Raw genomic sequence first — 24,783 nt, forward strand, 5'->3', positions numbered from 1 at the left:
TTTTAAGAAAAAGTATACTGTTCAGATTATTTTAAGCAGATTTTGCAATAAAATAAAACTAAAAAAGTGCTTTCGGTTTCTTGTGGTTTCCTGTCACTTTAAAAAAAAACTTTAATATAACATTGAAAATAGATTTTAAATATTAACATGAAGCAAGTAACACTAGTAATGGTGTTTATTGATGCCTTTTGAATTATATTGTGCAAAACAAAGAAAATAAAGATTGGTTTCCTGTTTGGTTTCCTGTCGTGAAACGGTGAAATTCAAAATGTATTAATTTTTTCTCGAAAAACTCAATTGTTCCATTCATACTATTCTAACACCAACACAACCCACAAAATAAAAGTTAAAATTTTAAAAAAGGATTCAAAAAGAAACCAAAGGCCGAATACCAAATTATGGTCCATATAGGCAAAACATGTTGCACATGTTGCAGAAAATTAACCCTTAACCACACTCATAATAAATTTCAACATCTCAAAAGAGAAAGGATCTTGATTACAACTTACGCATAAGAAAAGCTGAAAACTTGTTCAAAGTTTTCAAAGACTAAATTATAAATAAAGTCAGTATTCTGCTTCTGCCAGGTAATGGCCACACTCAACGGACTGATTATACTGCCATGGTTTGGTGCGCATATTCGACCACACCCCTCCCCCAAAAATTTGGAATTTAATTCAGCTTTGTCATCGAGGCTTTAAAGGCCTCGACTGACGGTGCTGATACGACCCCAGGAGGAAGAGCGTTCCAATCCCGGATGGTTACTTGGAAGGATTTATTATGCATGTTTCGTGTCATTCTTTTCAGTCGTGTTAGGCAGCAACCATTTGATTTTCTGGGGGGGGGCTATGGTTTTTTTTTCTGTGCAAACTTTTTGGCGAAGGACAATCTTTTTTTTTAGCGACAAACCGAAAACAATTATTTTCTTTCAATTTAAGCATTACATATATAGTGGCAGCTGCGTGTGAAACAAACAATTTTTTTTTCTCAGGGTCCAAAACAAATTATTTTTTCACCAAAACCTGGAAACAAACTTAACATAGCCCCCTCCCCCCCCCTGAAAATCAAATGGTTGCTGCCTTAGACGACCTTCCTTTGACATGGCCATTTTGTTGTTTTCTATTTTGTATCCTACCGTGGATAATAGCATTGTAAAGTGAAAGTGCGTGAACTTCGGAAATTTCCATAACTGTCATGATTTTTATATTAGAAAATCCTTTAGAAAACAAACATATCTATCTATTGCTCTACTGTCATAGCATAAACGTATCTCTTTTGGATGAATTTGTACATGTAATACCTTCAGGATCTGAAATTCAAGGGACATCAACCATTTGTTGTTTTGGTTTGAAATCACGCGACAATTTGCGAGAGGTTCCTTGCGCATGCGCTAAGTTCCTAACAACCTGTCAACAAAGTGTGGGGGAAATTTATTATCATCGTTGAAAACTCCATTTATGAAATAACAGGTAAGTCTCTTCAGCCGAATATATTAACAAACTTTTGATTACACAAAAAAATCACCAAAAAGTCCCTGAATTTGAGGATAAGTAACCAGTTAAAAAAGGGGGAGGAAATTTTGATAAGTTCATGTGTGTAAAATTACGAAAATTAGCAAAGCTCAGAAGTCCCTTCTTCTGTTTCTTTTCCATTTATTTTTTTTTGTCATACGAAGGGTTAGTGAAACTGAGATGAGAAATAAATGTGTTAAGTTATAGTTCTTAATTGATTTCTGCCACACATTCATGTTTTGATTACTTGAATAAAAAATGTAAAACTTGAAGTTGTGGAGACACATGGTGATCATTGATCTTGGCTATAACAGACACAAAGTAAGCCAGGGTAAAAAAGAGGATATGAGCAAAAATATGTGTTTGTTTTGTAAAAAAGCTATAAGTTCAGGCCATACAAAAGAATGGGTTTGTTTGCCAGTAAATAATCTTCAGATCATTGAAGGACTACTGAAAACCTAAAGAAGAAGAAGAACCCTGGCTACTTTCCAAGAAAGTATCTGCCTACTCAAAATCTTTGTTGACCTGGTGTTAAATATTTTTTTTCCTTCAAATAGGCATGAAGACTAAAAGACATCTGATACTTTAATTTCTCTCAAAAAAAAAATGCCTTCCTACCTACCCACTGTCTCAATGTTTGGTCAGGGTTTGGGCAAACCAAAATATTTTTAAGTGTGGCCTTATAACAGATCTTAAAAGCAATGGCATGGAAATATTGTAAAACTGACATTTGAAGGTACTGGTCTTCTAACAAGTCTTAGAGAGCACTCTGGCTTCCTCCAAAAACTGACAGACACAATAAACAGTGAAAAAGTCAATATTGGCATTTAATTTGATCTTGATCTTTGTTCTGTATTGCTTAAAAAGTCTTTTAAATAATTATGGCTAAAATTGTATATGCATTGCAAATAAACTCTTTTTCTAGATAAGTTGACAGGATGTATAGTCGAGGGAACTCAGGTTTGAGCACCTACAGCAGACCCGAAAAGAAACCGAGTAAGAACCAACGTGTTAAAGTATGGTGTAGAGTAAGACCAACTGCTAATTTTGATACAGACCATATAGAACTAGTCCCTGATGGAAAGGTAAGATAGACCAGTCTTGAAAAACTGATGTCTAAATTAGTCTTAAAACTCTTTAGAATCAATCCTATACATGTACAGATCAACACGAAGTTGGTTAAATGGTAATTTTTTTGTAAATTATTAAAAGCTGGGTTAAAGTTTTTTGGGCAATGATATATCATTTTTCTTAGGTTTTAAAAAAAATAAACATATAAATTACACAATTCTTACAAACATGTAAAAAAAAAGCTTTTATGCAAAATATATTAATGATAAATTTTCTTATTTACTGCATATTCTTTCTGTCATTTTTTTACCACATTTTTAATCGACATACATTTGTATATAATAACTATCAACACTGGTTAGATTTTTGTAAATCAATGTCTGTTTTTACAAAAATTTATTTTCATATCCTCTTGTTGATTTCAAAATAACTTTCTGTTTAACAGAGTGTAAATGTACACCAGAAGAAAGAGTCTGCGAAGGGAGTTGTCAATAACCAGATTCTAGACTGGTCCTTTAGACTGGATGGTATCTTTCATAATGCTAGCCAGGACCATGTCTTTGACACAGTGGCTGCAGATATTGTAACTTCTGCTCTGGATGGTTACAATGGTAAGTATTTTAAATTCATTGAATCTGATGCTCTTTTAATTTGAAAGAATATTTGAAACAGTTTAAAAGTGGCTTATTTGGACTGAAAGAAATTTAACAGAACATTTACATATATCTAGATTCTGAAGGTTTTCTTATTCTTACTGGAGCAGGTTTCACAATAAAAGCTATTTTTGTGAAATTGACTCCTAATCATTTGATTCCACATCCCTTAGTACCATCCTTTTTTTTTACTCTGAAACTTTGTCAATTTATTGTTTTTATAAAAAGCACTTATTTAACAAAAGACGTGATTTGGGGGAAGATAAATATTAATTTCCTAAAATTAAGGGAAATACAAATCTCTGTAAAATGTACATCATAACATGTATACAACTTACAAGTAACACTATTAAAACAGGATTATTATTATTGCTGTTCTTCTAATAACTAAGTATCATTGAGTGCACAATTATAACTGTAATTCAAAAAAAAAGATAAGATATTCCAGTGCACACACCCTACTTAAAAAAAAAACACCTTATATTTAGAACTTCAACTAAATATATTTAATTTTTCAGGAACAATGATGTGTTATGGACAGACAGGAGCTGGAAAAACATTCACAATAACTGGTGCTACTGAAAGTTATAAACAGAGAGGAATTCTGCCCAGGTCCATATCACAGCTGTTCAGGGAGATAGAGGAAAGACCTGAATATTCTATCACTGTCAGGTATGCTCTCATAAAAACATAATATTTAGAGCTGAGCTTTACATCTTTAACCAAATTTTATCAAAATGGTTTAAATTAATTCTTTTCGAAATTTTATCATGAGGAAGAAAAAAACATGAGGTTTCAAACCAAAACCATAGCTATCATAAAGAACTATTTCAGATGAGAGTAAGTGACAATAAGACAGAACATCCTTTGCCATATTATTAATATATATGATTTTAATATTGTTCCAGTATAAAAGTGTTTGTAATAAGTTATTGAATGTATGTATATGGGTATATGGGTATCTTGATATACATGTAAGAAGATCTCCTTTCATCATCTTCATATTGAATACTCACAAAATGTGATGTCCTACTGTTAAATTTCTAGAATGTTGAATATTTTTGCCGAAATTTTTTGTTGTATACACAAAAATGAAAATAAACCTATGTGTATCTTGATATAAGAATACTGATAATACTCTAATGGAATACTCACAAAAATTTGATGTTCATCCAATTTTTAGTATGTTGATTTTTTTACCTAGCTTCTTTGTTGTATACATGTACACCAAGATGAAAAAAGCTTTGTAAAATATCTACAGTGTTCCAATGGTTTATAATGGGAACTGAAAAAGAATATTGTTAAACTAACAGTCTAGTATTTGAAATAAGAATTATTTTTAATTATGGAAGTTGCATAATTTCTTGTGCTTGAAATTTTAAATAAATTCTGTTTATTTTGTTATGAGCGGTTCATAACAATTTCCATACAATGTATTTTGTATAGATAGTACTGTGCGGGGCACAGTTCATTCTATTGAAGATGTACTATCTTCTCTGTAATAGATTGTGTTGTACGCAGCACAGAACATAAAAGTACAAAATTAACATGGAATTTATTAAAAATTTCAAATACCAGAAATTATCCAAATTCCATAATTAAAAATAATTCCAGGTTCAAATAATAGCCTGATAACTATAAATCTAAACCAACCATAGATATGTAAATGTTCCCTGGCAACTTAATAGCAGCTCATATTTTAACCACCTCATTCACTTTTTAAGATTTTTGCCTTTTGTTTTTACAGAGTTTCATACTTAGAAATCTACAATGAGTCTATGGTAGATCTGTTAGCAACACTGCCAGAAGCCATTAATCAGGAAAATGGTGGCTCAATGTCAGTAGCCGAGAATCAGTACGGAGTCTATGTTAAAGGATTGTCTTGTCATCTCACACAGAATGAAGAAGAGGCTCTCAATTACTTGTTTGAGGTTATTATCTTTCCTAAAAATAAATACTTTCATTTCTATCCATATTTTGTAGATGATTTGTTTGTTTAAAATGATTTGTTGGGCATCTTAGAAAAACGTTTATCTTTTATTTACTTTCAGTATGACTGCATGTATATTACCAAGAATTAAAAAAAAAATGAAAATGATTTATGATATGAAATTGAGTTGAAATTAATGGATAAGATGATTTCCTAGTGTGAATAATAGTTTTAACTTCTGATGTGAAATAAATCTAAAAATTTCACTCCTCTGATGTCATACAACTATGTGATGGAAAAACAAATATAGAATAATGTTTAAAAAAAGATGTAGTTCCTTGCTATATATTATATACTTTAATATTCCCATTAAGAATTCTATGCATGGTCAATGTAATAAAAAGAATTTTAAAACTAGTGAAAGAATCCAAATATTGAAACTCGTGCACATTCATGAATTAATGTGGGGTTCGCTTGTATGTTCTTTTCAATATTTGGATTATATAATTTGATGAGTTTGTCTATATTTAGTCTTTGCTAGAGGAGCAGAAATAATTTAACTTTACTATGTTTTCAGGGAGAAACTAACAGAGCTATTGCAGCCCATTCACTGAATGCACAGTCCTCTAGGTCTCACTGTATATTTACTCTGTATATTGAGGTAAGATTTGTTTCAAAATCCCCCCTTTTTTTTACATCCCTAAAAAATTGTTGTTGTCTTTTCAATGTCGTGATGCAGCTACTTTTGATAGGAGGGGATCTCAAGGTTACGTTTGAACAAAGTCTTGATATGCTTCATTCTGAGCTGTTTGACGAAATCCTAGTGGCAGAAAATTATTTCAGGTCCTTTTTATATAATTTGTAATCTAAATTTGGGATATTGTAGCATTCAGCTTTACTAAGAACTCATCATATTAAAATTATTTCAGAAATCTTTCTCGTTTTTCATGTTTTTCTGGTGTAAATCATTTGAAATTTGTAAAAATGCATGAAAAGTATAAATTCTGATTTATCTTTTATGCAGAAACAGTTGAAAGAAAGAAAATTATGTGTTCAGAGTGATTTCCCCTTCTTTTGGCTTGGTTTACAAATTTTATTTTAAATTGAATCAAACATCAATATTGATCATAAAAAACTCATTTTAAGCATCATTAAGTAATTATCTTATAAATCTGTCAACTTTATTATCAATTATATGAAAATGATAAAGAAAAAATTGTAAGCGTCCTGTAAAATTGATACTTCATAAAGTGTTTAGATAAGAAGTATGATAGTTGTGTTATCCCAATACTTCATTACAACGGACAATTGTATACCATAATATATAGCAACTGCTAAGCGCATGATACGCCTATATATTAATATTTGAAGGCTACTATGTAGCTAACTACAAAAGTACTTTATATGATGAAAGACTGGCCTGAATATCAAAATATCATAGGACTCTAGAGCTCTAAATGTATCAGTATGCAAAAATCAACTTTAGTCGTAAAATTTTGTGCATCTAATCACATGGTCTAGCCCACATAGTTTAGCCTGCATATCCATAACAATACTAGCATTTTGTGTCAGTTTTACAATAGGAAAGAAACAAATAACTCTTTAGGTGAAACAATTCTGTAAAACTTTGTGCACATAAATGTCTTGTTCCATTTTCTAAGCTGAGCTGAACATTGTTGATGTTGCATTAATACACTATCTAGATCTAATGTCTTAGACTAAGGTGTAAAAATTCAATATCTATCTATCTGTTTTTATACAGGCTTTATATATGACATTTATATGACTGACTCTATTGGATATAATTTGATTATATTTTAGCATAAAGGTATAACAAATGAATGAACTTGATGCCTTTTATTACATTACTGTCTTTGATGAGCTGCTTTTTTGAGGGACTGGATTTTTTTTATAAAAAATGGAGAATAATATGGGTAAAAATAAAATGCCTAAAATTAAAGAATACAGAAATAAACATTCAACATTCAGACATACTTTTTTTATCATTGTAGTCTGCTTATATAGCAGAAATTTGGAATTGTTTTTGTCGAGCCTTCGACTTTAGTCGAAAAAGCGAGACTAAGCGATCCTACATTCCGTCGGCGTCGTCGTTGGCGGCGTCCACAAATATTCACTCTGTGGTTAAAGTTTTTGAAATTTTAATAACTTTCTAAAACCATACTGGATTTCTACCAAACTTGGACAGAAGCTTGTTTATGATCATAAGATAGTATCCAAAAGTAAATTTTGTGAAAATAAAATTCAATTTTTTCCGTATTTTTCTTATAAATGGACTTAGTTTTTCTGCGGTAAAACATAACGTTCACTCTGTGGTTAAAGTTTTTAAAATTTTAATAACTTTCTTAAACTATCCTGGGTTTGTACCAAATTAAGACAGAAGCTTGTTTATGATCATTAGATAGTATCAAGAAGTTAATTTTGTGAAAATAAAATTCGTTTTTTTCCGTATTTTACTCATAAATGGACTTAGTTTTTTCTGTGGGAAAACATTACATTCACTCTGTGGTTAAAGTTTTTAAAATTTTAATAACTTTCTTAAACAATCCTTGGTTTGTACCAAACTTGGACAGAAGCTTGTTTATGATCATTAGATAGTATCCAGAAGAAAGTTTTGTAAAACAATAAATCCATTTTTTCCGTATTTTACTTTAAATGGACTTAGATTTTCTGCCAGGTAACAACACAATCACTCTGTGATTAAATTTTTTAAAATTTTGATAATTTTCTTAAAAACTTGGGACAGAAGCTTCTTACCATCATAAGATAGTATGAAGCGGAATATTTTTGTTGATTTTTTTCCCTCATTTTTGTTGAGCCTGCAATTTACAGCAAAAGTAGGCGAGACACTGGGTTCCCCGGAACCCTTACAAATTTTTAATTTATGGATGTTTAACTTTTATTCACAGACAAGATCAAGAGTACAGTCAAATGCTAGATATACAGTTTCTAAATTGAACTTTGTTGATTTAGCTGGATCTGAAAGATTAAGTAAAACTAAGGTTTGTTGAGTTATCTCCCTTTAATATTGATTTTATCAACATTAATTTTGTGATTTATTAAAAATGTATGCTAAGCAATTAATTATTAATAGGCTACTATTTGAACTTGGAATTGTTTTAATAATGGAGTTTGCATAATTTTTGGTGCTTGAATTTTTTAATTTTCATGTTTATTTGGTATTATAATGTTTTGAGCAGTTCATAACACTTCCCATGCAATGTATTTTGTATAGATAGTGTTGAACAAGTATTCTATTGTTCTATTACATCTTCTTTGTAATAAAAAGTGTTGTCATGGTTGTGTGCAGCACAAAACATTAAAGTACAGAATAACATGGAATTAATAAGAAATATCAAGCACAAAAAATTCTGCAAATTCCATAATTGAAAATATAACCATGCTCAAATACATTGTATTAGCCTGTTAACTATGGTTTGAAATTTATTGTATAATACTGTAGTCTGAGACATATATAGACATATGCCATTTTTAATTACTTCTTCAGCATGGCATGGTCAGACTGATATTCCAGCTGATAAAGTCAGTACAAACATATAAAAAAAATGATATTATATTATCAAATTGCTCCATACTTAATGTTTAATTACAATTTCCAAGAGTGACATTTGAAATAGATTTATGTATATTTGCTCTTAAAATAGTGGCAAACAAATGACCTTTATATACAGAACTTTAAAAAAAAAAATGAAAAGTTTTAAAATACTGTAAATTCAGAAATTATTGCTTGCATACATTATTGCAATTTTGTCATTTTAGACTAAAATGTGATTTTAATTTTTGTGATATAGAGAAAAATTCATATAAAATATTAGATGCGAGTTTAAATTATTGGGATTATAACCCAGTTGCATTTTTCGCAATACTTAAAACATTGCAATAATTTCTGATAAAATGAATGAAAGAGTAAGAACAAGTTTTCTTCAATTTTTCCTTATTATATTTTACATGTTTAATAAGTTATTGTTATTTTTCAGTCTGATGGAAAAACACAACAAGAGGCAATGTACATTAATAAATCATTGACATTTTTGGAACAAGTCATTGTAGCATTAGCCGATCGGCGTAGAGAACATATTCCTTTCCGCCAGTCAAAACTAACACATTGTCTAAAAGATTCTATTGGTGGAAATTGTAACACACTCCTGATAGCTAATATCTGGGGAGAAAAACAACAGTTAGAAGAATCAGTAAGTTATTTGCTCAAAGAAATTAAATAATCATTTATGGAGCCTCTTGACTTTAACCCAGATAAGTCAGACAGTTCATGTGATTGACTCTCTTAATCACGAGGGTCTGAAACTCTCCAAAAATTAAAAAATGCATTGCTCCATGAATATTGATTTTAAACGGACAGAAAAAAGTGGTTGTAGTTAAGAGAGATTGTTTTCAATTTGAAGTTAAAACTGTCTTCTTCATGACAAGAATAAAATTTTGAAAGGATTTTAGGATACACTAAATACTGAACAGTACAACCAAATGATAGATATCAAGCCAGCTCTATATGCTCCAAAACCTTTCCTCATTATCCTCATTATCTATTAATATCATGTGTTGTCAAATTAAAACGCGTAATAAAAAAAAGACCCAATACAACTTCCAACATTGACCAACAAGATGACCTCTTGTTTTAACAAATTAATATCTAAGAAGTATTTTTCAGGTATCAACATTGCGTTTTGCCACCAGAATGATGTGTGTTGCCAGTGAACCATCAATGAATGAAATTATAGATCCTGTGGTAAGTCATTTTAAGAGAGTTTACACATTAATCAATATTGAACAGATTTACCTTAAAAATGTTATGCTCATATATATTTCTTGTCATATTGCTCTTCTCCATTGTTCTAATAACATGATAAACTCATCATAGATAGAATAAAATTGTTATGCCAGACACAGGTATGCATAATTGTCTACAAAACACTCATTAGTGATGCTCCAATCAAAAAGTTTAAAAAGGCCAAATAAAGTATGAGGTTGAAGAGCATTGAGAACCAGAATTAGGAAAATTTTATTATATTGCCCTTTTTCAATAATACAAAGAGAAGTAAAACAATATAAAATAACTTTAAATTTACAAAATATATGTTTTCAGGTACAATGCAAAAGATTAGAAAAAGAAATCCAGCATTTAAAACAAGAGTTAGCCATGCATGATACTTTGGTAAGTAAACACTAGGTTGCTAGAACTACATATTGAGTCCCATGCTTTTGTTTCTTGACTTTCTTTATTTTTGATTTTAAAGATTTTTTCTGGATATTTTGTTTTGATTTCCTCAAGTTCTTCTTGAACAGTTTCTGTTAAAATACCTAAAATAGTTTAAAAACCATTTAAAATTATTTGATTTGATTGTTTTGTCTGTATGGTTTTAATGTGCCATCAAAATTTAGTTGTAATTAATTAACATGTAGATATTTACATAATTAAACACTTGGTTAATGGTACATAAATAAAAATAAGAAATAAAATCATAATTTGATTTTTAGAATACACTTGCAGATGATGAGAGAGTAAGAGTTCACTGTGATGTAAAAAATGTATCACATGAAAATATTGATGTTATTGATGAAAATCACTTAAATGTTTTTTTAGATGTGTATATTTTTTGTTGTCAATAAAATACAACAATGCATGCAAATGATGCAAGTATATGTCTTGTACTGTTCATAAATCCATGCTTGAATTGAATCACAATTTATACAATCACTTGTCGACTTGACTTTGGTCCACTTCCCTCTACTTGCAATTGACTTGTTTAGAATTCATGGCATCATGAGATAATAAACCTTCTATGATGGTATTATTTGGTTAGCATTGGGTAGTATTAAAATTACTGATAGCGGAACCATCATTTAAGTTGTGAGCTCCAGAGTCTAATATCTAATCCTGATTAATATTTTTATGCTCCTGATGTCACAAACCTCAGACCAACTTTGAATTTGAGAGGTGTCACAGTTTACAGTTCTTGAGTTATGACCCTTTATAACATTATATATATGCAAGCAGGAGCATCAACTGTGTCCCATTAACACATTCTCCATTTATTTTCAAATAGGGCAATGAAAGATAATAAAACAAATGTTCTGTGATGGTACATTTTTTACTTGTGAATAGTTGCAAAATAGACCTACCTTAATTCAGTGGTTGTGTTTAGAAGCTGTCAATCAAACTATATATTTTTCTGTCAAAAATAAGACATTGCTTTTCTCGTTTGAATTGTTTCACATTCTTCATTGTTAGAACCTTATGGTTTTATTTTGCTCATAGTTCAAGGCCAGCGAGTAACCTACAATTGCTTATAAATCAGTATCCATGTCTTTGGAATCTGTTGAGTTAATTATGTCTCATTGACAATCATATATACCACATGTCCTTATTTTTTTATTTTTGCCAACTGTCAAATAATGCACCTTTAATTTGCAATTAGCATGTTTGGTGTCCAGTTTGACATGCAAATTGACCACATTATTGAATTTGGCATTTTAATTTAAATTAAAAAAGTTTTGAAATGTCATGTTGCATGATTATTGTTCAGTCAGTCTCAGGAGCTCTTTTGATTGGTCTATTTCCCTGAATAAAAAAAAGAAAGATTTATTTATGTTTTTGTGTTATACAATTTTTCTTAAAATTTAGATTTTGCTAAAATTTATTGTTATAATAAATATTTTTTTTGAAAATTAGAACATATGCACGGCATTTTTTTTAACATGACAATTTATTGTTTTAAATCTGCATTGGATTTATCATTATCTTCAGGAAATTTGTTTAACTATGCTAATTATTTTTCAGGTTAAAATTTAAAAATGAATTCAGATCATTCTTAACACTTGCCAGCAAAGAAAGTTTTGCAATTTTTTTATTGTGAAAACTTCCAACAGGATATGTTTCACAAAAATAAAAAAATCACATTGCAATTTCATTTTTTTTTTAGAAATTGCTGTTGCAGTAATTAATCTCTTAATTTTGTACATTGTTTAACATGTCATAAATAAATGCATGCTAAGATTTCTGAATTTGCAGTTTGTCAGAAAAACACATTTTTTTTCATCATAAGGTAGACATTTTAAACCATAATCTGAGTAATAAAATCACAAATAATTGAAATTATAATTGATAAAATATTTTATGGATTACTGAAATATTAATGATTAATAACAATTTGATTATTTCAGACAAACAGAAGCCACATAACCTATGATTCTTTATCAGAACAGCAGAGATATGAGATCAGACAACAAGTTAGAAGATATTTGGAAGGACATTTAGATGAAATAGATGTGAGTTATTTCCCTTTATGCTTAAATACATTTATATTGTCTTTTAAACAAGAAGTGACATTGTTTTCTATGTTTGTGTTTGAGATTCATTGGCAGTGTTTCTGCATTGATTTTTGTAGGAAGTCAAGAAACCAAGACATAGCAATCCTACATTTTGTTGGGGTCGTCAACATTCAGGTTAAGCCTGAGTTATTTGCGTTCAGTCTCATCAACATTTAGGTTCAGTCCCATCAATATTTAGGTTAATTTGACATTAAAGTTCTGTTTGTGGTCAATTAAATTCTGGTTAAACATAAATAAAACTGAAGATAGCAATTTAAGACATGATTGTTTGTTGATCAAATTACAAATTCGTAGGTCAACAAACTGTTAGTGCGGAAAAAAGAAAAATATATTTTTAAATAAATAAAAGATACCCTAAAAGAAGTAATATGTAACAAATGTGTAAATGCATAAACAGTTTAAAAGCAACTTATTTTAAAAGACGAATGACATGATTATTATGAAAAACTGAAATTTTTCATTTTTCACTAATTTAGAAAGTTATGTGCCCAATTTCCCAAAGACTCCTATAACATGACCAGGGGACCTGTAACACCTATTTGGCAGAATTTTAGATCCACCACTGAAATGCATTCTTGTTAAGGTGGTCTTTTGTATAAGGATTTTTGATATGTGATAACTATAGACTTGAGGACCATCTGTTAGACTGTTATTTTATGTTACATTGTATTTTATTGTCTTAGTAGGCCCTACTTATTTTATTCTAGTCATAACTTCATTATGTTATTGTATAAATGTTGAATTTATTTCTTTAAGAATTTGTAATAATGAAATTAAGACATGGGCAAAAGTCTAAATTTCAAAATGTATGTTTTAATTTTCAATTCATTTTCTTTTGTAGATAATAAATTTAAGACAGGTTCAAGGAGTGTTTGATTCGTTTAAAGATATTTATGTGTAAGTTATTTTGAATTTAATATTAGAAAGTTTCTTGGTTTGATAGAATATTTAGTATAGCATTGATAAAAAGGATACTGCATTTAATGAATGTACATGTTCTTCAAAGATATACTGTCAAGCTCCGATTGGATTTAATCCAGTAATTTTGTAAAATACAAAATAATTCAATCTGTAACAAGAAATATATATTCAGCCATCAATATCATCTTATGCAGATACAAAATGTACAGTCATATTGTGGTGTTTTATTTTACTGTTTTGTGATAATTATAGATGAAAACACAAATGATCTCTTTATGTAAGCATGGAAATAAAAACTTCGTAGATAAATTTACCATAAACTTTTAAAATATGTATTTAGTGACCTTGGCTTTTAACAAAATTATCTTTTTTGTGAAAAAGTGTTGAAGATGTATGTATAAGACACTTGAAATTATAAATGATTTAGCTTCTCTTGTTTGTGTTTTCAATATATCAGAGTTCTACCTTAAAATAAGATTTTGTAAATCATTGTAATTTATATTATAACAGACAAATGGAGAAAGATGTTGAGGAACGATTACGACAGAAATTTACATTGATTGACAGAACTGACCCAGCAGCTATTGCAGCAGCTCAACAGGTTAGTTTTCTATGGTTTATATTATTGCCATGTTGAACTACTCATCTTTTTAAAATTCTATGAGTGATTTAATCGTTTAAGAACTATGAGTAGTTTCATTGTTTGTACCCAAAACTGAAAAATTGACAGGTCACATGATCGGTTGAATTTCCATTGAGACCTTTTTAACCAATCATGGTATTTTACTGTATGCTTTTAAATCTTTACCCAGAATTTAATGCATCAAATTCTGAAACAGCTAATAGGAACGATGTCAGATCTAGATAAAATTAATTTTATGAGGAGGCCACCATTTTATTTACTCCTTTGCTCAATCCCTCATTTTAATTTTTTAATCTGTAGGTAAATTTTTTTGTGGTTTAAATTTCAAACTAACCGTTTAATTTCAAACAAACACCCAGCAATCCTTTCATATGGAAAAAAAAGATTAAATTTATAAAATGACTTAATTACAGTATTGCATTAGCATATTTAGAAATAAGTTGATAACCTGAGACTTTACACTTATTTGTTGAAATGCTTTTCTCTATAATATCTGTTGCTTTTATCTTTTCAATAGTCTGGTCTGCCAGTCACAGATGATGGTCTTTTGGTTGGAGAGACCGATGGGGTAGGCTTTGGAGTAGGAATGGCTCCTAAATCAGCTAAAGCAGACCCATCCTCAGTAGTTCAACTAAAAAGGAAAGAAAAGGAAAAAGAGACAAAGAAAGGAAAATTATCAAGACAAGATACAAAAAGGTTGGTATAGTAGTCATTCAAAGAGAAAAAACAAATTTAAATTCTTTAAATTTATATAATTTTATGTGTTCATTTATTGATGTGATTTAAATTTATAACAAACAAACAAACAGAAGTGCAAGTTTAATTATTGCAATTTCAAATGTATTTCATGATGTGGTGATTTTTCAAAATCTAGGGTAGATATGAATTTGAACTAGGGATGTCAACGAGCACTTGCTAACTTTATACTCTGTCATTTTGAGTATAGAATCCAATCTGTTGTTGGCTTCTTAGAGGAAAAATTATGTTTATTGATACCGTATAGCGGGTTATTTTCGCGGAGTGCAAATTTTCGCTTATTTTCGCGGACAGAACTAAACCGCCAAAATAAATTCCGCCAAATTAAAGGTGTGCATAGAAAGGTATTAATCAAAGTTTTCAATCCGCCAAAATAATAACCGCCAAAATATTTTGTATACCTTGTTCAATGAAAATCGCGAAAGTTTACACCCGCGAAAATAACCCGCTATACGGTAACACCTCCAGAGAAATTAAATATTTTAATTTTGATAAATTTTTAATTTCTCTTGATGCACTATTTGTGTTTGTTATTAGAATCACTTGATGACTAAATAATGTTGAAAACAATCACAAATTTTGAGAAAAGTTTAAACAGTTGAACTGTCTTCCTGAGTAAAAAAAGTATTCATATCTTCATTTCTGTGAGCTTATAATCAATTTTGTAACATTTGTTTTACAGTCCAACCGGGGGTAAGAGTGTTAGTAGTCCTTCACACAGTGCTAAAGGAGAGAGGGAGGTGAAGTCACCACACCCATCAGTGGACAGGACCAGGGAAGAAGATGCTGCCACACCAGCCAGCTCATTGGGAGGTCCCAAAACAGACAGAACAGCCAGGGCTAGGTAAGAGATTGTTTATCATGCCCAACTGTTACGTTTAATTACAAAATTTGAGGAAATACTACCCAGAATGCTTCAGATTTTGAAATGGTGAATTCATTGTATCATGCTTACTTTGACTTTGCATCAGTTGGTGTAAATTTTTCTCTTATTTTCAATGATAGAACAAAATTGCCACAATAAATGACGCCAATTTAAAAATGCGGATACAAAGGTATTGATAAAAGTTTTGAATTTACCAAAATAATAAACGCCAAAATATTTTGTATACCTTATTCCATTAAAATTGCAAAATACTATACCAGAGTGTTTCTTTATGAGATTAATCTATTGGCAAGTACAAGGTAAGTTTAGACTAATGGAAAGTTAGCAGATTATATATTTAAAAAAACTCAAAAATTCATTTCTAATATGAAATTGATTTAGTTTGTACTATGAAAAAAAAACCAACATAATCAACTGATTCATTTTTTATTTCAGTACACCACCGAGTAGAACTACAGCTTTTGACATATTCAAGTCAGAGAAAGGAACAGAATTGAACAGAATCTTAGTTGAAAATAAGGACATTTTAGCATCAAATAAGAAAACATATACCGACCTAGCACGAGGTATAAATCACAACAAAATAGAGATAGATCAATGCAGAATGAAATTAGAAAAATTAAAAGAGGAGAGAGAATCTAATGGTAAGTTTTTTCATTTTATTTTTAAACTTTCCTTAAAATATTATTAAGTTGAATTGATGCTCTATGTCTTAAGCTAGGTTGACTAGATTTCCACCAGAGTGTGTTGAACTCTATGGTTGGACATTGAAATACAATTATTTATATAAACAACCACATTAATGACTTAAATATTTAGGAGTCAATTTCCAGGTGACTCTGAATATATAAGTTCTTAATGTATAAAAAAACTTTACTTTTGTTCTAACAGTAGAAATATTTGACACATTTCAAGAGTCACCATATTGATAAATGTCCTTAATACTTTATTATTTATGTTACTGTCACACAAGTGAAAGGTTAAGCTAGCTATAAAACCAGGTTTAACCAACCATGATTTTCTACATATTAACAAAATGGCTGCACCAAGTCAGAAATATGAAAGTTGTTATCCATTCATTTGATGTGTTTGAACTTTTGGTATTGCCATTTGACTTAGAACTTTCTGTTTTGAATTCAATAACTCAGTATTTTTGTTTTTTTACTTTTAAGATAGTAAGAAATCATTTAGGAGCATTTACAAATTTTGAAAAAAAACCACTATAGTTATATTATATCTAAAATTCTATTTATAGGCACACAATATAATGAAGAGGGAGATATAATTATAAGTGAAGAAGAATTCATGGAGGTGAAGAGATTGAAAGAACTGAAATCTAAATATAAAACAGATTACGACAACCTGAAAAATCTTAAGGCAAAGGTTCAGTACTGCCAACGACTGGTCGACAACTGTAGGCAAAAACTAATACAAGGTAAGTACATTTTAGAATTTGGAAACTTCAAAATTTTTGTTATTTTTTAATTTTTTTAATTTATTACAAGCTTAAGGAAGTCAATGTGACTAAATTTGTCTGACTACTTTTAAGATGTTTTGCCTTCAAGTCAACAACTTAGCAACTTCATTTCAAAAAAATGCATCTGTTGACAAAACAATACTGTAAATTCAAAACTTTTTGATATGTGTTTGTAAGATGAAAAGAAAAAAAATCACATTTTTAATAATATTATTTTTTTCAATGCAGCATTTCATAGTAACACATGTTATTTTTTATTTCCTATGATTGTAGAATTTGACAAATGGTATTCAGAAAGCTTTTTGAGTCAGACTGAAGATGGCACCACAACCACAAGTATGGCTGCTGGCCATGGTATCAGACCTGGTGTGTTACCTCCCTTTAATCCAAACACAGTGGTAAGTTGAAATTGTTACCTCCTGTTAGTTTCTTGGATATTGATACAGGGGATTCATAAGTTAAAATGTTTAACAAATTACAAATTTTCTATAGGAATGAATGTAGACTATAGCACAACCAGGAAACTAAATATCAACTGAATTGCAAGTTTTCCTCTATCGAAAAGAAACTATCTAATGAAAATTGTCACCCACTAAATTTCTTTTATCCACTATAAGTTGGGAAAACATTGCTTGAGTGTTAATGTGTGTTTGTATTTATGTTACAGCCTGAAGATGAACAAGAAAAGTTTGACAGATTACAGATGGAACTGTTGATGAACAATCCTGATTCAGCTGCCTTCTTTAATGCTCAACACAGAACACAGAGAAGGGTAAGTATTTCTATAATCACTCTAACACAGTAGATGGGCTACATTTTTTCCTGGTTTGTAGGTGTTTCCATCCTTTCCATAAGGGTTTAAAGGTTCAGAAAATGGTTTGAATTTTTATACCAAGCCTTAGACAGTAGACAGTCAGGGGCGTTACTTAAACAAGTTTTTTTTTTTTTAATTACTTATAAATGTAAGTATTTTTTTTTTTTTAAATAATAAAATTACTTAATAGAGTTATTTTAATTCTCAATAGAAACATAGACTAAATGTAGTTTTCATGATTTTAAACAACATTTTATATCATAAAATAAAGAATTTATCAGATTTGAGAGGAGTAGAGAGATAAAGGGTTACTCTGAAAATAATAACAAAAATATTACTTGAATAAGTTATTTTAAACATTTTTGAAAAAAATAGCAATTACACTTATCTAAGGCACATATGTAATTGATTTAGGTTACAAATTATAAATAACTTCAGGTCTTAATTAATTCACAAGTATCTATCTATTTATATCAGTCTACCTTCAAGATTTTAGAGGAAAATGATAATTTAATAGTCCCAAGAGACCAATCTTTGACCCAGAAGCGTCGGTATGAAAGATAAGTGCGTTAGAAAGTTAATTAGTGTTTCTGAATAATTAGTTTTTATATATCAAGGGAAAAATAACCAGATAACTGTGAAAATTATTTTAAGCTAGTAAACTCTGTATTCTTGGACACCTATAAACATATTATTCAGAAAATAACTTATATAAGTTATATTTAAATTAGCCTCGTTTTCAACATTACTTGTATAGATAATTTTAATTGTTACTTGTTTAAGTAATGCCCCTGACTAGTAGAAGAGCTATATGTTTTCTTTTTGTGGTTGGTGAGTCAGTCCATCCATTTATCCAATCTGTATCAGGTTAAAACCTACAGAAGGATTGGTATTTATACCCAGTCTAAGAAAATAGAGAAGCTGTCTATTAGTCCATCCATCAATCCATCCATCTGTTTTCTGATAAGTTTAGTAAAGTTTTGTTTTTAAATCTAGATTTGAGTCACATCAACCTTGATCTAAGTACACATTATGAAGTGAACTGCTTAAAATACTTGTCAAGTTAGGTTTGATATTACTGAACACTGGAAATGTAATATTGAGAGCAGTCATGATGTCTTGTTAACAGTTATTCTTGTCTATATGTTTATGTTGATATCAGTTAAAGCAAGTCTGTAAATGGTTGTTTTCTGGGGTTTGTGTTGCTCATTTTGGCGTAGTGATTTGAAAATTTAACAAAAGATGGTTTGAAAAAAACCACTTTGTTAGTTATGAATCAAAATTTAATTGGACAAAATTAATGGAATTAAATGTCCTTTTTATTTTTACAGAAAACATATGAAGCAGCCATGATGCAGCCACAACCATCTTACAGACGGTCTCCAGGAACACCCACAATATCAATAAGGAATCGTCCTCCAAACATGTTACAAATTAGTCAGTGAACAATATGTAACAGACTTTTTGATTGGATGATAGACTGATAGTGTCGTCTGCTGAAAACAATCATTTGCATATTTTAAATATCATTATATGTATACTTTCTAGTGATATTACCAACATTGCTAAAAGAAAGAAAAGATGTCAAAAAAATAAAAAAAAAGTGCAAATTTTTAAAATGTATGAATGTTTTACATAACTGCAAAGTTTTATGTAAAGAGAAGAATTAATGTAAACTTATTGTTATTCTCAAAATGGAGTTTTTACTAGAAAAAAATATGTAAAGGAGTGCAACTCTGCCTTGAGATATAACTTTGTATACAATTCTGGCACAGCTTTGCAGTATTGATAAAAATTTTGTATTGATGTGTGACTTTAAAAAAAAAATCACATTTATTTTTGTCAATAGAATTTAGTTGCACAAAGTTTAGCAACATTAATCAAACATTAATGTAAAAATTTGAAGAAGAAAAAATGAAAGCCTTGAGTTTAAATGGTAGTATAAATTGATGTTGTAATATTCTTGATTTCTGAAAGGAAGATAATCTGTTTGTATTAGGTAACTGTTTTATTTCATTTAAGGTCATATTTTTAATGGCTTATAGGATAACTCATTTTACAACTATACTTTGTGCTGTTGTTTTAGAAATTTTCCATAAGAATTTTATTCTTAACCAAATTTATTATGTATACGTGTCTGGCTTATTAAATCATCAGGCTGGTAATTATAGAATTTTTATTTCTGGCTAATTTCCTATCAGGAAGGAAGAATAAGGAAGAGCATGTTTTATATTTTTTTTTTTTTATTAATCAAGATTTTCATGAAAGGAATACAGTGCTATTGGAAAAGTCATTTCACAAGATTAATTCAAAGTCCAAAAAAATGACCTTATAGATTTCAAAGATATGGCTGTGATAGGCTGGTCTTATTATTATTTTTTTCATTTTAGAAAACATTCTTATTTTTGAAGATTATCTTGTTTTATTCAATTTTCTGTGTGAACATGATTTAGAATTGATTTGAAAAAAGAAACTTGTATCTGAACTAATGAGAAATTCTAAAAAAAAATATGTATTTTCTTTTCTCTGAAGTCAGCTTAAATCTACTTTTAATCTCATTATTTCTCATAACTAGCATGGTCTCAGTTGATCTGAGATTTAACTGTTATACTGATGTAATTTTTCAGCTAGCTATACTTATTGATGTCATAAGCTGGCACATTATTGATAAAACTGTCAAAGTTGGTCTGTATATTAATTGAAAATATCACAAATATAGATTCTATCATTACACAACTTTTTTTTTTACAAGAATATAAAATTATGTTTATTTATTTTATATACATGTATGTATATTTCCTGTTGATGTTGGACAGAGTATTTTGTGGTTGTGATAAATTTATGGAGGTTTATGTCCAGAAAACTATTTTAGTTTATAAATAAATTATTAATATATTTACTTTGTTATATATCAGCCCATAGATATTACAGAATAATTTTGTTAGTTTGATGGTGATTTTGAAAACAGGTATGTTCCAACTGTTGTTCACATAGTCCTATTCCCCTCGGTTGTGATATCACAGAATGAGACTTTCACATGTTTCACCAAATTTAAATTTTCCATGCCCATCACAATTGGTGGCACTTGTGGAGCCGAATTTATTTACTCTTCCAGAGAACATGAGATTAACCCCTAATTTGTGATGGGATTAGTGTTTCTTAGGACTTTAATGTGGATTTTTTTGTCTTTCATATTTTGCCATGGCATTGTGAGCTTCTCTTCAACATATGAGTGTGTGCCTTTGGTATCATTGACATCTTCTTTATCTTTACAAATGTCAACTCTCAATACTGTTATAGACAACTTGTTTGACAAAAGAAACAATGAGCACAGAAATTGTTGTTTCTCTTCGTAAAATTTCTATGTTCCATTTTGCCAAACTTATATAAACCTGACTGGAAAATATTATATGTGCTTCATTTTCAAAATATGGTCCTTTACTCAGCTGCAATTCTCCTCCCAAAGGGCCACGAAAACTAATAAAAGTTTTGATGTTCTATAGATACCTGTTAGAAAGGAAAGTATATGTCTTAAAAAAACAACTCTTTTTGAATAAATTTTTTTTACTCTTTATCAGGCTTTTAAATTATTGAGTATACCGCATTGGTTGTGAGTGCAAAATTTTAAGTGGTTTTGGTACTGTTTCCTATAACAGTTTGCATTATAATATACAAACAACAGAACTCAGTCATAAATCACTTGTGCTTTTACATTGAGCTGTAATTTGAGTAATGACACTTGGTTAAGATCCTAGCTTTCATTTTATGTATGGACTTGACATATATAAATATGTCTATGAAATTCATTCACAATAACCAGTTAAAATTCATTCTTTGAGTTCCACAAAAAAATGCACGACTTACAGAAGGTAGATCAGTTAGAGATGAAAGAATTAACTCTTTGTAAACAGCTTCACATTTCAGATGTAGAAGAGCTAAACAATTCATATATGAAATACACATACTTGGTCTCGAATGTCTCTATGGTTTATAGCAGTTTTTCTTAAACTCAATTTTATGGTTCAATGACCCTTTAAAAGTGGTTCTGTTTTTTTATAAAGCTTGATGTGTCAGTTATTATGAAAAAAAGGTAATCTTTGTTTGCATGTATCTAACCATATTTGTTTGGAGGACATGTTTTTTCTGACATTGTCCCTCTGGTTTGACCTCATGTCAATTGATTATCGCAATTAAGAACGTTTTTCATAGTACAGTAGGTCTGTAGGTGATTGGTCAACTAATTTGTTGTATTTTGAGTGATATAAGAAGTTGCATGGACATAACACATGCACAGGTGTAATAGTTTTTATCCGTTTGAAAAATACGCTCATTTGACTTTCATCTTACATTGTTTGGGTCATAGATCTGTTAGATACTATGCATGAATCTTACTTACCCCTTTGTCATGGTTCATTGGTGAACAATGTGTTTTAGTGTTTAGAAATTTTTTGTTTTTAGATAATGATGACTTCTTTTAAAATGAGTTTTACTTTTGTGTATACTGTGTGTTTGTTTGATCTACACCGGCTAGAGATAAATGGGGGGTGATTGACATCTCACAAAACATGTTTTAATACCAAAACATGTTTTGTACCTGTCCTATGTCATGTATGTCATGAACCTATATTATTTCTTAGCCTAAAGCTTGTATGTTTTTTTAATATAAGTTCATTCATGTTTTTGGAGTGTTGTTTGACGTTCAATATCACTGAACTAGTACACATTTTTATTTTGGAGCCAGCTGAAGCCCACCTCCGGTTGCGGGATTTACTCGCTGCATTGAAGAACCATTCGTGGCCTTCAGCTGTTGTCTGCTCTTGGTCGGGTTGGTGGTTTTACACCAAACATCTCCAAAGAGACATTCGTTGGACAAATGTGCATCTCTGTTTAGGAGGATTCAATGATTGACATATGGCATTCACATAGTTTAGAGTTCAATACTTTTAAATGTTTTGTGTTTCATTGTTGTACAGGTGCTGTTAAATTGACACATCCACTATCATCTTTTATTCAGATGTCTATATGGGCCTTCGTAAAACACATTCAGTCAAAAGAAAATAGAAAAATAGGCAATAATGAGCACTATTGATGACCAAATTGTACTAGTATTTGGAGCCAAAACCTCAAACTCTATCTGCGAGGGTTGCAACTTTTATTGAATATTGTTCTTGATACTGTTTTGTTGATTACTTAATGTTCAGTAACTTATATTTCATGAATGTTAAGACCGAGAACAAAATAACAACATATACTAGTAATAGGAAAGTCTTATAAAAGGAGGTCTCGTTGGATGAGGATTGTTAAATTTGAAATGCCGATGGAAAATGTGGTGTATTGCAATTGGATAAAACACAAGTTCATCTTTAACACGAGGACACATACAGACCCTGTTCAAACGGGGCTCTAAATCTATACATCCCGCACAACCAAACAATTGCCCTTCTGAACTAGCATTAGATGCTGGACGAGAGAAGACAAAGCAATAACCATATATCTATACTCAAGTCACAACCGAGTTCCAACTTTTTTTTGACCTTACAATATCGGCTATTTACAATGTTTGTACCAATGTTTTTTTCGAAATAGTTTCGACAGAAGCTTTCTATACTTTGGTTTGCATGATAGTGATGAAGAATATGGGTATTTTTTAATTGTCAAAATTTAAATTTGTCAAGTCCGTTTTGTCACCATTAAACTCATAAGAAACGCCTGATTGAATACAGCTGGAAAATCAAAGTAAATTCGATATTCTGAAGTTTCTTAATAACAATATAATTTGTAAACATCCCAGGGATAGTTCTTCTACAGACAACTGCAACTTCAAAAACGTTTTAATTGCAGATGTCTCCCAATTATTGATCTATAAAAAAATAATAAAGACATAAGATCAAGTATTGTCCTTCAAATAGCAATTTATTTTGTTTCCACATAGGATATACATATTGTAATTCACGGCAAATGTGAAACTGAGAAAAAAAACCTGTACAATCATGGTGAACATTTTATTGACTGTTTTAAATATAATACTAGGACATCATACAAAAGTCTTCATCAATAAAAAAAAAATGACTGATTAATTATTTTGCTGCGTCACTTATTTGTCTAGGGGATGTATTGTCAATCAAAAACACAAGTTCATTATATGCCTTTTTCATTCCATCGTTTTTTCCTCCAATTTTTATCAGTTGATCCGACTTTATTAATGCTTTTGCAAATGTCAAATACCAAGTTTGATCTCCTTCTTCATCATTCAAAAGTTTAAACGCTTTTTCAATAAGCATATAGCTAAGACCTAAATATACCATATTTGTTGTTTTATGATTTTTTTCTTCAACAATTGTTTTAAGTACTTTTAAGGCAGATTCGGTATCAAGTGAGTTTCCATGTTTATATACATATAAAAATTTAAGAAAAAAGAACATGCATTCCGAGTTCAGTCCTCCAAAGATTACAAGTTCCGGAAAATCTGCAGATAGAAATTTATATTTCTCCGAAAGTTCTAGATATAAAACTCGTGAAATTTCGTATTTTGTAGTTTGTATGAATGACCTACTATATACCATTTTCTTTAACTTCGACAGGTCTCCGAACGATTGAATATTTGCTTCGTCATGTACGAAGTGCTTTTTAAAAGAAAATATGTTTGATGCAAATTCTAATATACATAACATTTCCTCATACTTCCGTGTACAGTAAAAAAAATGCTGCAAGAAGTAACCTTCCAAACACAGCATCGTG

At 30.0% G+C, this 24,783-nt stretch overlaps 2 protein-coding genes across 5 annotated transcripts in view; one reads left to right on the plus strand and one right to left on the minus strand.

The window, feature by feature from the left end:
- LOC134693921 (alsin-like) overlaps positions 1 to 1,358 on the minus strand; it is a 64,655-nt gene extending 63,297 nt beyond the window's left edge. For 3 of the 4 annotated variants that reach the window (XM_063554858.1, XM_063554860.1, XM_063554861.1), the window contains exon 1: positions 1,301 to 1,358. The gene's annotated coding sequence lies outside the window, so the exon portion shown is untranslated. The remainder of the gene's footprint in view (positions 1 to 1,300) is intronic. The other variant, XM_063554859.1, reaches the window with a different exon arrangement.
- On the plus strand, positions 1,291 to 19,662 carry LOC134693922 (kinesin-like protein KIF9). Its single transcript, XM_063554862.1, has 20 exons — positions 1,291 to 1,469; positions 2,437 to 2,596; positions 3,028 to 3,193; positions 3,754 to 3,907; positions 4,983 to 5,166; positions 5,743 to 5,826; positions 8,093 to 8,185; positions 9,182 to 9,394; positions 9,868 to 9,945; positions 10,303 to 10,371; positions 12,381 to 12,485; positions 13,390 to 13,445; positions 13,980 to 14,070; positions 14,630 to 14,808; positions 15,551 to 15,712; positions 16,190 to 16,398; positions 17,010 to 17,189; positions 17,505 to 17,629; positions 17,899 to 18,003; positions 19,377 to 19,662. Exons 2-20 carry the CDS (start codon positions 2,450 to 2,452, stop codon positions 19,488 to 19,490), a joined length of 2,514 nt encoding a protein of 837 aa, XP_063410932.1. The 5' UTR covers positions 1,291 to 1,469; positions 2,437 to 2,449; the 3' UTR covers positions 19,491 to 19,662.
- Positions 19,663 to 24,783: the final 5,121 nt, after the last annotated feature.

Source organism: Mytilus trossulus, chromosome 13 (genome assembly GCF_036588685.1).
Source record: "Mytilus trossulus isolate FHL-02 chromosome 13, PNRI_Mtr1.1.1.hap1, whole genome shotgun sequence".
Taxonomy (NCBI): Eukaryota; Metazoa; Mollusca; class Bivalvia; order Mytilida; family Mytilidae; genus Mytilus; species Mytilus trossulus.